At 40.6% G+C, this 17,352-nt stretch overlaps 1 protein-coding gene across 5 annotated transcripts in view; it reads right to left on the minus strand.

Moving 5' to 3' along the window:
- Positions 1-17,352, minus strand: part of TCF12 (transcription factor 12) — a 157,941-nt gene that overhangs the window by 40,010 nt on the left and 100,579 nt on the right. For all 5 annotated transcript variants that reach the window (XM_021406842.1, XM_021406840.1, XM_021406844.1 and 2 more), the window contains exons 8-9: positions 12,865-13,000; positions 9,877-9,929 (exon numbers count right to left, since the gene is read on the minus strand). In XM_021406842.1, the coding sequence (XP_021262517.1) occupies positions 9,877-9,929; positions 12,865-13,000 (189 nt within the window). The remainder of the gene's footprint in view (positions 1-9,876; positions 9,930-12,864; positions 13,001-17,352) is intronic.

The raw sequence follows: 17,352 nt of genomic DNA on the forward strand, positions 1-17,352 counted from the left end.
CACGTCAGCCGCGGGCACGCAGCGGAACGGACGCGCGGACGCGGCTCGGGCGCTGCCTTCCGCTCCGAGCGAAGCGGTGCAGCTGCGGCGGCCGCCACAAGTTGCGGCCAACTTCAGCACGCGGCGACGGGCCCCGCGCCCCAGCGGCCTGAAACAAAGGGCCGAGCACAAAGCGGAGGCACGAGGTCCGGGCCGGCGGGCTGCACTACTTCTGCTTCACCCGCACTTTACCTTAGACACCGCATACAGGGCGCGATGGTGCACTGAAAACGTGACCTCGCACTCCGCTTTGTATCGCACACTCCTGTATGAAAAAAAATAAAAATTCCGTGTCCACGTAAGAAAGAGAAGGAAAAAAAAAAACAAAAAAAACTTTGGCACGTGTCACAGAACTGCGAGTTACACAATGCATCAGACAGGCTGCAGCTTCCAGCCCCCACATCCCTCAGTATTCACACAGGATCCGTGCCAGTTTGCTCTGGTTTTGTGTTCTTCACTCAGCAGTGGCACTAATTAACAGACGTGGGTCTGGGCAGAAGCGGGCTAAGGCACAGCATCGCCTCCACACCTCCCTACCGACAAAAGCAGGAAAACATTTCAGGATTAGGAAAACAGGCAGAGATCGGCACAGCACTGCAGAAGGGACAAAGGCCGCACGGCCCGCTTCGTTCTGCCCAGCACCGTGCGTGTGTCACAGGTCTGAGCTAAGGAGATCTGCACCAGGGACAGACAGACTGCAGAGAAATATTACGATCAGACAAAAGCCTTGGGTCTGTTGCATGTCCCTTATCTCGGGACATAACTGCAGCGCCTGTGAATGCACAAGAACACACATCCTGACAAAAAATAACCACGCTTCCAGACTGAAATCCCTCTTCCGTGACCTGTTCCACGCAGCTGTGAGACTGCTGTGCTCGGCACTCAGATCTGCAGCTCACAGCTGCTGAAGCCCTCCCGCATTTTTCCCCCAAGTACAACTCTACGTCCAGAACCACCTCGCTCTGCAGCCAGGCTAGTGCCGCCCCAACTGCCCCTGCACAAAGGGCTCAGCAGCAGCTGCAAAAAGGAACATCGCGGTACTTCAGACTATTAAACGCCGGCCCCGCAGAGTGACTCGCAGCTTCCTTCTTCCCCCAGGGACCACAGGGACTCATTCCAGCCCCTAGAGAAGCTGTAAGAAGCTTTGATTTGCAACTAACGATGCCATTCCTTAAATCTTCTCACTATCGTTCAGAACTCTACAGATGAGATATGCTAAAAAATCTTCAGATCTTTGTGTGTGCTACTTCTCACAGCACACTGGACTTAAATCATTTAGACTCAAGTAAAATGTGCTTTCAGCTTTCAAGGGCTGGAAGAGTAAGAAAGCTTTTTTTCCCTCTCTACAATAAATCAAGCACACCAACTCTACTTTTAGAGCCAGTTCTTTGAAGTAAAGACTGTCCTCTGCCTCTCTGCAATTGCTCCCGTACCTCCACGTATACATGTTCCATTTTCAAAACACTTGTATTTGAGATGAAGTGCACAGTAGAGTCCCCTCTCCAGTGCTAGACATGATGCACTTGTACTAAAAATAACTGGGTAAATGTTAAAACCTACAGTAGGAAAGCTAACTTTCCTCAGTAGTACTAGGGTGTGGACGCCTTTTCTTCACGTTACCACCGTCCTGTACCTGTGTAGAGCAACTGTGATGAAAAATGCTCAGGGGATATTAACTGGTAATATTTCCTAACACATTAACATTTATGTGTACAAGGACATTATTGGCATTGCTGATCATCACACGCGTAAGACAAGAACAAAAGTGGAACCAATAAAGTTGACTATGCCACCGCAAATGCTGTCTGTTTGCAGACAAGCTAGTTCAAAGCCTGGTACGTCCACAACCACCCACTAAACAGATGTGATCCTGGAATTATTTCCCCACAAATCAGACATAATAATTTCATTTTACCAAAAAGGGAAGTGGTCGTCCTCCCCTTGGTTACATCAATGCGAATAAAATCTTAATGCACAATACTTGAAATTCATCACTGTACTTGCTCTACATCTACTACACTATTATTTCTCACGGTACTTTTGTTATGCTGATTCACTTAACGGGATCAAATCATAATTCCATCAAGCATATCAAACTTTAACCCACAGATGTTTACTTACACGACAATAGATGAAACATAGACTGAAAATGGAAAAATTTGAAAACCAGAACACAAAGCTGCGACATTGTTACCAATAACTCTGCATTTGTAAGTTAATGTTTTGTGGCTGCAATTTTTTTAATCCCCGTTTAAGCTGAGCGACAGCTGCTCTGAAATTTGTTTTCTTTAGAGAATCATGTTGCAGCGCAATGAATCAGAGCTGGATCGGTGATACTGTACTCAAGGCAGTTGTTTACCCAGTGCTCCTTGGTGACAAGTCAGGGGTTAATCTTATGACTCAGCCTGACAAAACAAGTCAGCTGGAGACAGGGCCAATTTTTTAAACTTGATTTCAGACAGACATGCCGTCAGCAGAGGAGCACTGAACTGACATGCACTTTGTAGCCTGAATTGTTTCCACTCACGACCCTGTACTCTGTGTCAAAAACAATAAGCCGCCCGTTACTTAAAGTACATAAAGAGATAACCAAGTCTGTTGCAAACTGAAATACTGACCTAGTAATAAACCAAGCTACCTGTATAAGAATATTTTTAAAGAGCATTTTAACAGTAAGAGATGTTGTGAATGAAATGTATGTTCTTCCTAAAACCGACCTTTGGCATGCAATGCATTTTTGTCCAGAGTCACAAAGCAAATATCCAATAAGCACACCCATAAGTAACGCATCATCCAAATTCATAAAAAAAAACAACCATAATTCCTCTAGGTCGCTGAAAATTATCATCCTACCACAGAAAAGGTAACTTTGCAAGTGTCTCAGTGGACAAGAGCCACCCTCTGGTCATACACAATCCATAACAAGAGCAAAGCATCGTAATACTTTTAAAAGGCTATTGCCTTTTACTCACAATTTTATCATTTTAAATGGGCGTGATCAAGCACAGCAAGCAGCAAAAACTTTCATAATTATTTATGTCCAACTGTAAGGTGTAAGTCATGAGTTTCCTTGGCAAAAGCTGGCTTCAATCTTTCTGAAAAATGGTAACCCCAAACCTGCTATTGATGGGAGAACCCATTCGGTTCTTAATTTCTGGCTCATTTCTCTGGGGCTAGGTTAATTTGCTATCTTTGGAAACAAGGCTATGACAGCTGCTCTACAAGGCTCCACTCATCCCCACCCTGCGCAAGGCTGGAAGTCGTTATCAGTTTCAGCCATATTTGAAGATGGAGCAGAAGTTTCAGAAGCGATTAAGTTCTTATCAGTTCCAAGAAAACTGGAACCTGAGGCAGAGGAGACCCCAACAGACGCTCCACTGAAACGAAGGAGGGAATGGGCAGCAGGGTGTGAAAGGCAAGCTCTGAGAAACCTGCTGCTAGCTAAGATACATGCACGTACATGCACACGCACATTTAAATAAACTTTGAGCAACTTCTCATTTGGAAGAGATAGAAAAGAAGTAACAAATACTAATTTAGTTGATATTATGCCTTATCTGTTACTAGTCCATAGCTCAAAAGTTTTTTTGAGAGTTTCTTTGTTGTTTTTAGCAAAAAGCATTCCAGTTACCTGTAGAGGTAAGGTGAAAAAGTAAAATAAAGGTTTGGTTTTAACTGAAAGTTACAGTTACAAAGCTCCTCTGAGCATTTCTCCACATAATATCGAATTTCAGATGTTCGGATTTTTTAATACAAATATTTTACTGGAGTGGAAAGAATGAGGGAATGGAGCTGTATATCGCATTCCTCAGAACCAAACGCAGAGCAATGTATTTGAAGACGTTTAAAAGCTTGAGTCGAACAACACACGACGGGCAATAACTTTATACCGTTCAAATTCAGAATTCATCGCTTAGCCGGGAAGCTGGGAAGCCGGTACAGGGATCCACGGCTGTGGGGTGCGGCCCCACAGCTCCCGGCCGCACCCCACAGCCGCAGCTCACGGCCGGCCCGGGAGCGCGCCCCCCCGCCCAGCAGCCCGCCACGCCGCGCTCTTCAGCCGGAGGCGCGATGGAAGGCGCCCCCTGCCGGCCGGCTCTGGAACCGCGCCCCGCCGCAGAGCACGCGGTCAGGAACGCCGAGCCGCAGCGGCCCCAGAAGGCGGCCCGTCAAAACGCGGGTGGCTAGTTGGCCCCAGCCTCTATTTCCCTGCATTCTTCTCCTTTTCTTTAGCATTTTTTTTGCTTGAAAAAAAAAAAACTTATGGTTTTTTTTTTTTTTTTTTCAAACAGAGTTGCAATATCAAACCCCAATGGTGTCATCCGCTGTGAAGGACCCGCCTCGTGCGGCCCTACAGAAAGGCAGAGAGCAAACCACCACCAGCAGCCCTGGCTGTCAGTGCCATTGAATCCCACAAACACACCTCCCCAGCGCTGCAGCTTGCTTTCTTTACACATCCTCACATCCCAACAAGCAGGTGCCAAAGATGAGAAGGAACAGTTTTCAAAGATCCTTTAGTCCTTATCTACTGCGATAAAATACCACACTAATTTATGGTAATGAAAACATCTTCCAGGTCAAATAGGAGCTGCAGTGATCCAGCGCAACTCCTCCATATAATGACACGAGCTGCAATTCGAGCGTGTTAGGTTCTCAGAGAGCACCTTTACAACACTGCACTGGTTCGATTCTTCCACGTGGATATGCACTCTAATTTAAAAGCATCTAATTGCTCATTTTGATGTGTTGTGAAAAAGTAAAAAAAAAAAATCTACCAGCAAATCCAAACAGAACAGAGGAATATCTGTACACTGACATACACACAAAAAGAATTTTCACAGAAGATTTCTCAATAAAGCAACCTTAGATAATCTACCACAGCCAGACGCCAGGATAGTTAGCCTGGAAACAGGATCTGATTGCAGCCAAAAAATGCTGTTAAGAGAGGGTTACGTAAGTATCAGCACAAACCATCTGAACTTTCACAGCAAGACCTTGCAATGGCTTGTTTAATGACAGCTAATTGCCTCTGACTTTATACACACAGAAAAGAGCGGATGGGATGCTATAATCTGTGATCAGATCAATTTCAAGACCCTTTCCTAAAAACATTATCCTTTGACTCAGATGGTGAATATCCTTTCTTCTCAGATGGAGAAGAAAGACTGAATCACGAAGAAGCCACACACTCTGTGTTGCATTATCCATAGGGGTTCGTTTGCTCACTTTTGTTATTGAAAAATGCCTTATAAAACACCGCGCAGCATCAGAGGCAGGGGTCAGACTTACTGACGTCTTTGTGAGCGTCAAATACTGAAGACAAGAATGACAGCTGAATGTGTCACTTGACTGCACAAGGCAATTCAGAGCAACTCCAAACCAACTCTAAATGCTACTCCTTACATTTTGGCTCCACAGAATTCTGTGGGAACAAGTCTTAAGAAGAAGTCAATTAAACACAGCACCGTCAGTTCAGCCATGTATCTACACAGCCTACTCCGAGGGTTTTGTTCGGATGCACTTTTCAGAAAAGAGCCAGACTTTGTACAAAAACCACTCCAAGGAGGCTGCTTTACACCAGGCTACCTCAACGCATGCTCAACTTGTTAGTAGCGAGGATAATTCTCTGAAGGAAGTCCACTTGCTCTACTGAGTGTTGTATTATTTTTAATACAATTCCAACATTTAACACTTCCACCTGTTTCAAAAACCCTCCTTTAGCCTTGGGGAGGAACAGAGGTAGGAGGAGCTCAGAAGGGAGCAAAATCTATTTTTCTTCTGGCATATTCAGGCACCATTAGTATCTTTATAACATAGCTCTTAAAATAACATACACTTCTCAAGCCCACTCCAGCATGTTAAAAAAAAAAAAAAGACTGAAGTGTGTGGGAAGTAATTCTATGCACGCAAACCAAGTTTCCTCTATCTATGTTTGATAAAGAATTCTTGCAATGTATTAGCACACAGAGACTACATGCACACTACACAGTGTGACTGATACAAGGAACCTCTATAATCAAGCTATACATCATATTAATTTTATTGAAAAACATCATGAGCTTCAATTTGGAAAGATCTATTAGAAAATATTCACTTAATCTGATTAAATAAGCAGCAATCAAAAGTTAATATTAACTGCCAGCTTCAGGTACTATAGAAAGTCTAAAACACTCAAAACAGTTGCTAGAAATTGCACTCCACAGAAAACTTGCCGTAGCTCATTTTCTGTAACAAAACAAAGTCAACACACATCAAGCATTTCGGGTTCTTCTCTAATATGAGACCAACTACATGGCAAAAAACAACATATTTACAGTATCTCTCTTACAATTATGACAATAGCTATTGCTTATGGTACTAATCATAAATATTACTCTGAAAAATTTTCTGACTACATATTTCCATCTTTTATCAGCCTTCTTGTACCTAAAGGTGACCTACAAGAAAGGTAGAGAGGAACTTTTTCCGAGGGCATGCAGTGATATGACAAGAGGCTTTAAACTGGAAGAGCGTAGGTTTAGACACAAGAAAAAAATTCTTCACTACTGAGGCAGTGAGGCCCTGGCACAGGCTGCCCAGAGAAGCTATGGGCACCCCATCCCTGGAGGTGCCCAAGGCCAGGTTGGATGGGGCCCTGGGCAGCTGAGCTGGTGGGTGGTGTCCCTGCCCATGGCATGGGGTTGGAACTGGATGGTCTTTAAGGTCCCTTCCAACCTGTTCTGTGATTCTGTGATATGACTATGTAAATAATACCACACTTCTGCTCATAGCACATCCACAACTGAATTACAGTCCCCTTGTGCCTTTCCAAACAAGCCGTAGTGTTCTCTTCTCTCTACATATTGAGAAGTTCTCTGAAAACACTGGCTCTATAGTCTTTCCAAGTGACCCACCAATTAGAGCCAATTGGCTCAAGTCACATGATGTTATTACTATTTCTCAACTTACAGTTGGGAGTTACAGTAACTCCTACAATAACAAAAATTCCCAGAATTTTGAATTTCTGAGGATAATCTGTCATTGACCATTTTTAAATATCTCTTCCTGTAATACAAAAGGCACAAAAATCGGTTCCCTCAAGAGTGACTTGAGCTAGCAGTGAGAAGAAGTACATTACTAATTTTTCATTTGTATCCTCCTCACAAAGCAGTAAATTTAGTAGTTAATAGTTCAACGTAAGTATTTGCATGTCAACACTGAAAACGTTTTGGGGGCAATGACTCAGCACTTAGCCAACTTTAGATAGGAAAAATTAAAAATACATCTGCATGGTGTACTTAGTTCTCACAGTCTAAGTTCAGACTCCAAGCTGCATCCCCAGAAGTAACTAAACAATTCACTACCACTTTTGTGGAACTATTTTTATTTTAGGCCCTGACTGGAACATATGAAGAGAGGCAATTCTCAAAGCAAATAATTTCAGAAAATACCACTCGTATCTCGAAGAAATAGAAACAAAGTAGATTTATAGCAAACATAATTTCTTAGAATATTGTTACTGAACAATTACCGCAGTATTACCTAAGAAATTAAATTACTAGAATATCCATTGACATAGTAGCCCTATACTAACACAAAAACATAGGAGAAAAACATCTCTAAGAAAATGAAACATTTTTTAAATCCAGATTCTCGCATTTTTTAAACATTAAACATGAACTATCTTTCCTGTGACTTTCCATGCCATAATTAAACTTCTCAGCACTTCCTACTAGCTAAAATAATTGCATCTCTGCCACAATGCACTGGCTTCTTACAAAGGCGTGGCTAAAATAAGAAGAGACAACAATTACATAATTAGTAACTCAATTTAAATTTCCTATGATCATCAGTTAAATTTAGTTTTGTGTCATCTGCTACATGAAATATCTCATTGCACTTTTTTTTGTAATCCATCATCTTATTTCAATGCAATATTCAGCACTGAAAACACTGAAATATTGAGAAACAGTGCCTGAAAAATGCAGCATAGCTATCTTAGATTATTCACAGTAACTGCACCTCACTGCTCAGATTGCTATTGTGTCAATATAAATAAAATGTAATCAGCATTTGGTTGTCTTCATTAAAAAGAAAAATAAAAACATTTGAAAAATACTGCTGCTTAAATTTAATGCCTAGTAAGAGAAATGAGATAAATTTTTCATTCACTAAAACGATCTCTTTACCTGGCTAATGCTACTAAATATTAAACATGTAATGCAAGTTTTATTACTTTTCGAGAATTACAGTAATAAATTACAAGGAAACTGCACTGCTATGTGTTTTAGCTTCTCCGACATTTTAAATATATTTTTGTTAATCTAGCAGAAATCATCTGCTAGACTGTAAAGCCTCCCTACATAACGCACAACTGTTAAAATGTAAATTGCCAAACTATTTTTAGCTGTTGCTGAAGGGTTGGGGGGAGGGAATGAAAAAAAAAAAAAACAGAAGAAAAAGAATATTCCTGGCCTCGGGAATAATGATTTGAGGCATTGTGTTCATTTTGTTTATCAAGCAGCTATTCAGCCTCTAGTGGGGCCCAAGTGCTTATGCAAGCAAAAGCTTTTAAGAGTGCCTGCAGCTGCAATCCCGGCTTCCAGGTAGGCTGCAGGTTCAGAGCACAGCTGCCCCAGGCTATCCCCGCTATCGCGGCTCCATCTGGAAGTACGGTCAAAACAGGATTTCAGATCCACGTTTCGGTACGAATCACCGGGAGCCGGGGGGGGGGAGAAGGGGAAGAGAGGGAGGAGAGAGCGGGGGAGACGCGAGGCCTGGAAGACACCATCCGTACTTCAGACTTCGTGCGAAATAAAAAGATCGGCCTCATTTCGCTCCCGCTATATTACTGTTGCCTGTGCAGTATGTGCTATTCAGCCTATCCGGCTTTGAGTTATGACTCATCCGAGTGCACCTGCGCCCATGTGTTAAGTACTGCCAAATAAAAGCCCAACACGCATTTACACAACAAAGAGATGTACCCCGCGAGGCAGCAGCGCTTCCCCCTCCCCTCCTGTTTGTTCTGAGCAGGAAGAAAAATAATTCTGTCCTTCACTTCACTGGGGATTTTTCACTTCACGTGGATCTTTAAATGCAGATTCATTTATAAACAAATTTTCTTCCTTTTAAGAATAAAGCATATTTAATACCGCAGAACACCCCTATAGCATTAGATTATCACAGCCATTAATGATTTTTCCACCAAAACCCTTCCAACCTTTTTCATCAAAGCCCTTTATTCTCGAAGGATAAATTTTCAAGCAAAGAGGGATCAACAAACTAGTTGCTTGAAAGCTTTCCTGATGCTAGGCTGAAGTTAGGAAAGGCTTAATGAAGGCTTTAAAATCCACCAGGGCTTCACAATGAACATCTGACTCGGTGATTTATGCATATTAATAACCTCAGTCCTACTGAGGCAAGCTGAGCTGTACATGTCCTCCGAATCTTAATGTCTTCAGCTCCACTGGGATTATTACAAATGTAAATTTCTAAGATTCTCAGCTATTAATCTCTGTCTGTCCTCCTGTTCAGCAACATAATGACTAATTAAACATCAAAAGACCTGTACAGGAGATCTTCTTTGACAGCTCCTGGCCCAGCTCTCTTCCCAAGAGAGGAATTCAAATGACAGGGACAAGTGGGTAGGAGCATATGAGCAAGCTACAAATCACTGCTATGAAATCTAAAAATTACACATCAAGTGTGTATTTAGTCCTAAAAACCACTCCCAATTGCCTAGCATAGCTGCTCATGTCCAGTGGATAGCCTTCCCAATGATAAGTCACTTGTATGTCAGCTAAATAGAATCCAGTTTCAGCCCACTTTACTTTCTCTAGTAAAACAATCAGTACTTACAGAAGAAGGCAAACCAGGGGGCACCTTTCTTACTTTCTTTGTCTGTAGAGGATCTGTACAGAGAAACAACACATTTCATCAGTATCTACACTGCATATGGAGAGTAACTTGCCACAGTTTCTTTCTTTTCATAATGTGTTTCTTGTTTTTTAAATTCAGGCACTTTTTAGAAATTATTTTGTGCAAATGAAATTTGTCCTTGTCATCAGTACAAGAGGCACTTAGATACGTAACATACACACGTTCTTTTCTAAGACAAAGCTTCCATCAATAATTACTTGGGATTCTTTCCATAAGGAAAGCAGTTACCCCTAAGAACACTGATGCTGCAGGTTATGTTGATGCCTCTGAACTCCTGATGAGAAACAAAGTAACGTTGTGAGAAGTCCAATAAGAAAAGTGGACTGATTATCAACACAGAAATTTAGAAAACCAATATAAATTTCTGTAGCATTAAGAAAATACTGAGGTTGTAAGTAATAGCAAATCTAATGATGTAATTACTTTTCTTAAGCAATAAATGTAACTCAAATTTTCACATAACAGTGAAGTTGGAAATAGACCTGCTTCCTTCTATCAATAATAATTTTCATAAAACAGAAGTAGCCAACAATTTTACTACCTAACTCTACAATCTGAAGCAGTTTAGTCACCTGCTAATAACATTAATCTGAATAGTATACATGCAAATTACAAGTTAACAGATGTTCTGAAAATGAGTATGTTATAATTTCTACAGCTGACCCATTGAGTCTTCAATTAAAATATAGAATTTCTATTTTTGTTTTCATTCACAAGAGTATTATTACAATTTTAGCATAAGATATGACAAGATAAAAAAATTACTCATTCCCATGTGTAATAAATGCACAAAACTGCAGGTAAACATATGCGATGGATATATTTACTCTGATCGTGGCATATGAGATGTTTGAAAGGGAAGTGATTTTTGCAAGAGCTATTTACACTGCACACAGAGCGTGACCTAGAAGGGAACACTGGTTGATTTCAGTGAGCTCAAAGTAGCAGATTTAAAGAGTTTGTTGAAAACCCTGGACAGTCCATAATTCAAATTTGCTTTAAATTCTTAAGACAGTAGTTGTATATCCTTTAACTAATCCATTTAAAAAAAAAAAAAAGCTATTTCACATGCACATTCTCAAGCCACTAGGAAAGACTCGAGATATAATTTTTTCCCGGGATTTTGGAAAAAACACTGTCATAAATTTGTAACCTCCATCTTGCCATGTCCCAGGTTCCAGTTGGGCAGATTTAGCCATAACAGAAAGAGGAATTTTATGCCTCTGTGTTTTGAAAAGATTTGTAGACCTTGAATTCCCCATTCAACAAAAAATATACATAGGAGTACTACTTTGAAAGCATTACACTTACCTTCATTACATTTAATTTAATAATATCTGGAGCTTAATTTCTATACAGTTTGACCAATAAGCTAATTACACTTCATATTCAAGTATATAATAGAAATTAAACAATCTGGTTTAGGATTCTCCCTCAATTATCGTTTTATAGACCTCCTCAACCTTTCTGCTCATGTTAATGCCTCTGTCCAGCATCCAAAGTCATACTGTAGCAGGCACCCATAGAAAGTTACGATTTCATTAATTTTTCACTGAACTGATGAGGGTAAACAATGGGCATAAATAACAATAACACAAGTCTTTTCTATGGAAAGAAACCAGCAAACAAAATATTTCACTGACATTTCCTCAGATCGTTCTTCTGCTATAACAGACCTGAATAATGTCCGCATTTGGCTCACATACACTAAGGAGCATGAATACTTCCAAAAATACTTGTAAAGAAAGGCAACCCCAGATTAAATGATGGTTGTCTTGACAACAGGTTAAATAAAGTGTGTGGAAAAAGCACCTACATGTAGGTATAGGAAAAGTTCCAAAGTCACATTTTTATAACTAAAGGTTTAAAAATATATATATCAACAATTTGAAGCATGTTTAGGATTATTCTAACGCTCAAGAGTTTGCAATTTTTAGATAATACTAAAGTTACTTCAAGAAATAATTTGAATTTGATGAAATGGTATTTTGGGTAAAGTAAGTCTTAAGTTACATGGTTCCAGCAAGCAAGGCTAAGTTTATGTGCTACGAAGAACAAGGAGCATTCAAAAAAAATACACAGAACTAGAGCAATCAATGACATAAAATGCTAACATTGAAAATATGGTAGCTTTTAAACTAGAATATCGGGTTACAGAGTTTTTTTTTTTCTTGAACTTGCATACTCAGTTGTTTGGGATACTCCTATAGCAGAAATGATAGAACAGCTCGTTCATTCGTGGTTCTCTAATTCAACAGAAAGTCTTTAGAGCTATGAAATATTACGAACAACTATGACTGGGAAGAAAAGTACTATTTATCAGCGTGTATCTCTAGAATGTAGATGCTCTTATAGTATTATAACTGTTTTTATACAGGTTTTTTCCTGCCTATTTTGCAAAGTAGCTTAACTTTAGGATAGACTACTAGCGCCAATTGCTAACAACTTTAAAGGCATGTTGAACCAATTACAATGAACTATGTATTGCCCTGAATAAAGTTACTTTCAGCATATAAAAAGATAATTGTTTCCCCTTTGTGTCTTTCCCCTACTAAATAATGGTAATGACCTCAAGGTCAGGCATTTCCAGGAGTTAATGATGGCATGGGTTAAGGGCACTCAGCTGGTCATCAACTCCTATCCATCTGTCATTATTGCTTTTGCAATTAAAGGCTGTATTGGAGTTTCTTGTTTGTTTTATAAGCAACACTGATCAGTGTCGAATTCCAACTAGCACCTCAAAGAAAATTTTAGTAATTCTGCTCTCTCTCATACAGCATTTTGTTGTAATTTAAAGTGCTCAGTATACAGCAATCTCCAGTATACAAGATGAGCTGTCAAATCAAATAATCAAGTCTGCAGAAATGTGTCACGAATGAAAGTTTAAAAACTGTCTATATTACTCACCAAGAGCTGGTGAGTCATGAAGTGGTCTTCGGCGCTGATTTGTGCCAGAAAATGGGTAGTAGGTTGTTCCAGGTTTTCCCGAGGATGACAGCTGACCTGGACTTCCGAGTCCCATATCTGACCGAAGCAGACTAGTCTGCAAAATTTACAGAGAAAAGAAAAATTAAACCCTGTAACAATTAAGCTGTTAATACACCATGCTAACAAACTATTAACTGCATATAGTACGCTTAACATTTGTAGGCATGGGTTTTCAGTGAAGGCCTTTGAGGTCAGAAGATATCCTACAGCATAATTCAGAAAGGCAGAGGAAGTTCGGGTGTAAGCCTCCAAACAACAGAATCGTTTCTTTAAAGGGTCTGAAAGTATCAATCCACAGTTAAATTGTAAACAAAAATCATAATACTTTTAGTTTCCTAAATAACAGCTCATGTATTATACAATATAAAGATAACTGATAAAAACTGCTGAGTTTACAGTGTGACATCAGATTTTACTACACACTTAGAAATCCAGTTATATTACATTCATAAAAACATGTAAGAAATAACCCCTCAAAAATCAAAAGGACAAAGAGATAACAGATTAGATTAACGCACAATATAAAACTTAATGACATTTTAAAAGCTTCAACACAGCATTTGAACACATTCTGTTCCCTTTTTAACTTCTATGAAACTGAAGTGAATGCTGGTGATTTATGGGAACTGATGTTTTTCATGGTTGGTACCATACTTAACTCTGTTTTAGTCCAACAATCCCCAAACAGCGAGGTGAAACCCACAGAAGTCTTTTTGTGCAGGAAACATAAACCAAGCAGTAAAAATGGACTCACTGGAGCTTTAACACTGGATGTTCCACTCACACTAACATCCATAGCTAAATCACTTTACTTTGCTTTTCATATATTTAGAAAATCAGAGAGTGCTTTAAGGTCACCACGGAGCAACAGCCTTCAGATACAAATTATCTGATGTTCATTTCTTCATTCTAGATCATTATGCAGTCCAGTTCTCGTACATAGGAGAAGTAAAACATATGGCTGCTGGTTGGCAGGGTAACAATCATGTCTGCCTACATTCAGACTGTGCTAACATTTCAGTCATCAAATGATGCAAGACAAAAACTGCTGAGTGGATTAACATTTACACCAAAACCAGCTTGAGCTGCCACCTAGTCAGTTTCCTCCTTTCAGCCCCACAGTTCCCAAGTCTTGTTTTCTTTCCTCCTCCACCCCACACGCTCCCAAAGCCACAGTCAGGCTCTGCAGGCAGCACAGCTGCAGGCCCCACAATGGCAGCAACTGCTTCAGCACCGCTGCTTCCTGGGCTGTAGCAGCTCACTGCACTGCGTGCACACACCATCGCTTCTCAGTACAGCCCAACTAGGAAACCTGGACAACATTTTGTGAAAAGCACTTCTTCTAAACCGTCACTGTCAAAAAATAAACAGAGACTAATTCCGTAAATTTTGTACTTATCTCAGGACTTAACCAAAAACTAAGACGACCTCCAGCCCAGGATTACCCAGAACTGAAGGAAAGTTTCTTTGCATAGCCCCTGTGGAAGAAGTACTGTGGTAATTCTCTCATGTAGCAGAAGCAAGGCCCCAGTGACAGACCAGAGATGCTGAGAGGGACCTCTGCATTTTGTATACAGATCCAGTAAATCCCAAACTACGCAACTCATTCTTCACAAGTCTCCTAGCCTTTACTATCTTCGTTTAGGAGTTTTTATTTCTCTCAAATACAACAAACAACAACCCCAACCAACCAAAAAAAGCTAACCCAACCAACTAAAAAGTACCACCCAGAAACCCACAACCCTCTTCTTCCATTTCCACCGTCAAATGAGGCATCTGTTTAAGATTTCATAATTATTCCCGAATCTTCCCAAATAAAATAAAAATAGATGTCATTACTTCATCTTATTGATTTTTCTGCCTGTCTGAACCAATTGAGAAGCAATATCGATTAGGACTGATCCTTTCCTAAGGGCATCTGATAAAGAAAGGAATACAGAAATACCTCTGAGGATAGCAAAAAGGCTTTGTATTACCAGCACCAAGCTTCTCCTCCCTAACTGCCTGAGGTCCCTGCGCAGAGGCGGATCGCTTACACACAGAGTTTGCAACACTCTCCATAGAGAACATTCACTCTCAATCCGAACCACATCTGCCAAGTACGAATCCAATTACTAAAGAATAATCAATGACTGGTTATTCTCCTGAACACTGCTGAGTTCTGTTTGGATTGTTCTTATAAATAAAAAGGCATCATCCTTAAAAATTTGCCTCTTTGGATTTTATAAGGCGTATTTCCAGCTTTGAAACAAACAGGAACTTATTTAAAGCAGTACTTTCCCTAGAGAATGTGTGTTCAATAACCAACCTAGAAAAAACAAACCACACCCTAAAAAGACTTTTATTACAATTGACTAAGAATACAACAATCCCCATTCCAAAGACACTGGAAGAGAGAAAAGAGGTAAACACGCTGTTCTGCTTTTCAAGATAATCTCTTTCAGCAAAAAGCCAAACCGTCTTGATAGCCTCAAGGGAAACAGCACGACCTGAGCCCAGAAATAAAGGCACTTAAAAAAAAAAAAAACAACAAAAAACTGAAGTAAACAAGTATCAAGGGTCAGTATTTAGACAAAAGCTATAAAGGTGTGCCAGGGGTGCCTTTCCTGAAAGTCATTTTCAGAAAAATGAAATGCAAGGAAGTCATGTATTCAACTGCTGAAATGGTGAGGTGGAGGGAAGAGAATTGTACCTGCACTGGAAGGGAGGGAGGCAGTGTGGCAGTATCTGTATGTATTGAAGCACCTTTGTCACAGAAAACAAGCAACTTTGTATTGCAGCTGCATTTACCGCCAAGCAAAGCCAGTTTCCATTCAAACTAAAAAATTAATCAACCATATGCTTATATCAAAATGGTATGTCTGAGAAAGAGCTCCTTACTCAACGCATTCTAAATGGTTTTAAAATTGATTCTTTGAAAGAGTTTGAGAATACAAGAAACAGTTTGACTGTTTCAGAAGTTTTCTTTTACACAGCCGAACTGTTCCAGCTTCTAGAATCCCAATGGCACAACCTGATGCCAAAATACCACTCTGCCTTCAGTGAACTCTGAGGACACTGGCCAGCAGAGTTCTAATATGTTGATGAACAACTCTTTGATTTTCTTGCTTTGATATTAAAAACATGTGGACAAGTAAAAGCCTACAGATGTCCTTATACAATACTCCTTGAAGGTCTCAAGCATTTGGGTTATATGCAGATAGGAAAGCCAAGCTATGCTGAAATATATATGAGCATTTATTCATTTATTTTAAACAAACACTATCCATATGCTATCTTATTGCATATAAAGTTTTACCATTTCAAAAATCTATTTGTTATACACAGTTGGCCTTGTGATTCTTTCTTGGAATCAGCCTTTTTAGTGGTTCAAATCTTGCTTATGTTTACTTTTAAAACGCAAACCTATTAGCAAATACTTTAAGAATTCAGATTCCTGGAGCAGACCAAGCCAAATTACAAAACACTACAATCCAAATACAACTTTGCCTTAACCTTATTGTTTTCTATCAAAAGAATACTACAGTTGAGAATAAAAGCAATAGCCCCTTATATGCAACCAATTACAAAAGGGCCGTTGTGTTGGCATAAAAATGCATTCTGCTCTGGAAACGAAAGTTCACAGAATCATGGAATAACCCAAGTTGGGAGGGGCTCACAAGGACCATTGAGTCCTGGCCCCACACAGGACCACCTGAAAAATCAAACCCCACGTCTGAGCGCAGTGTCCAAATGCTCATTAAATGCCGGCAGCTCGGGGCTGTGCCCATTGCCCTGGGCAGCCTGTTCCATGCCCACTGCCCTCTGAAGAACCTGCCCTTAATTCCCAGCCTTACTCTCCCAGCAGAGCACCATGCCGTTCCCTCAGGCCCTGTCACTGCTCCCAGAGAGCAGAGCTTAGCACTGCCCCTCCATTCCCCCGTGAGGAGCTGCAAGCAGTCATGAGCCTCCCCTCAGCCTCCCCTGCTCTGGGCTGAGCAAACCCAAGGACCTTGGCTACTCCTTACACATCTTGCTTTCAGACCCTTTACCATCTCTGCTGGCCTCCTTTAGACTCTCTGTAACAGTTTAAGATCCTTACACTGTGTCACACAAACTTGCACACAGCGCTCAAGGTGAGGCTGCACCAGCAGCCGGACAACCCCCTCCAGCACCCAGCTGCAGCGCTGGGCCTGCTGCACCCCCTGCCCAATGCCAGACATTCCCTTTTGGTTCACAGGGCACGCTGCTGACCCAGGTGCAACTAACTTGCCGTCAGGAAGAACCCCCAGATCCCTTTCCAAAGGAAAGAGTTACAACTCCCCTCTCACCTGCACTCTCAATAAACTAGTCAACTAGTTTTTATTTTTCGGAGCTTTTGAAATTAGCTTCCTTTTCAAGAAGTTTATGCATTTAGTCCCAGTAGTG

The sequence above is a fragment of the Numida meleagris genome, chromosome 9, assembly GCF_002078875.1.
Source record: "Numida meleagris isolate 19003 breed g44 Domestic line chromosome 9, NumMel1.0, whole genome shotgun sequence".
Taxonomy (NCBI): Eukaryota; Metazoa; Chordata; class Aves; order Galliformes; family Numididae; genus Numida; species Numida meleagris.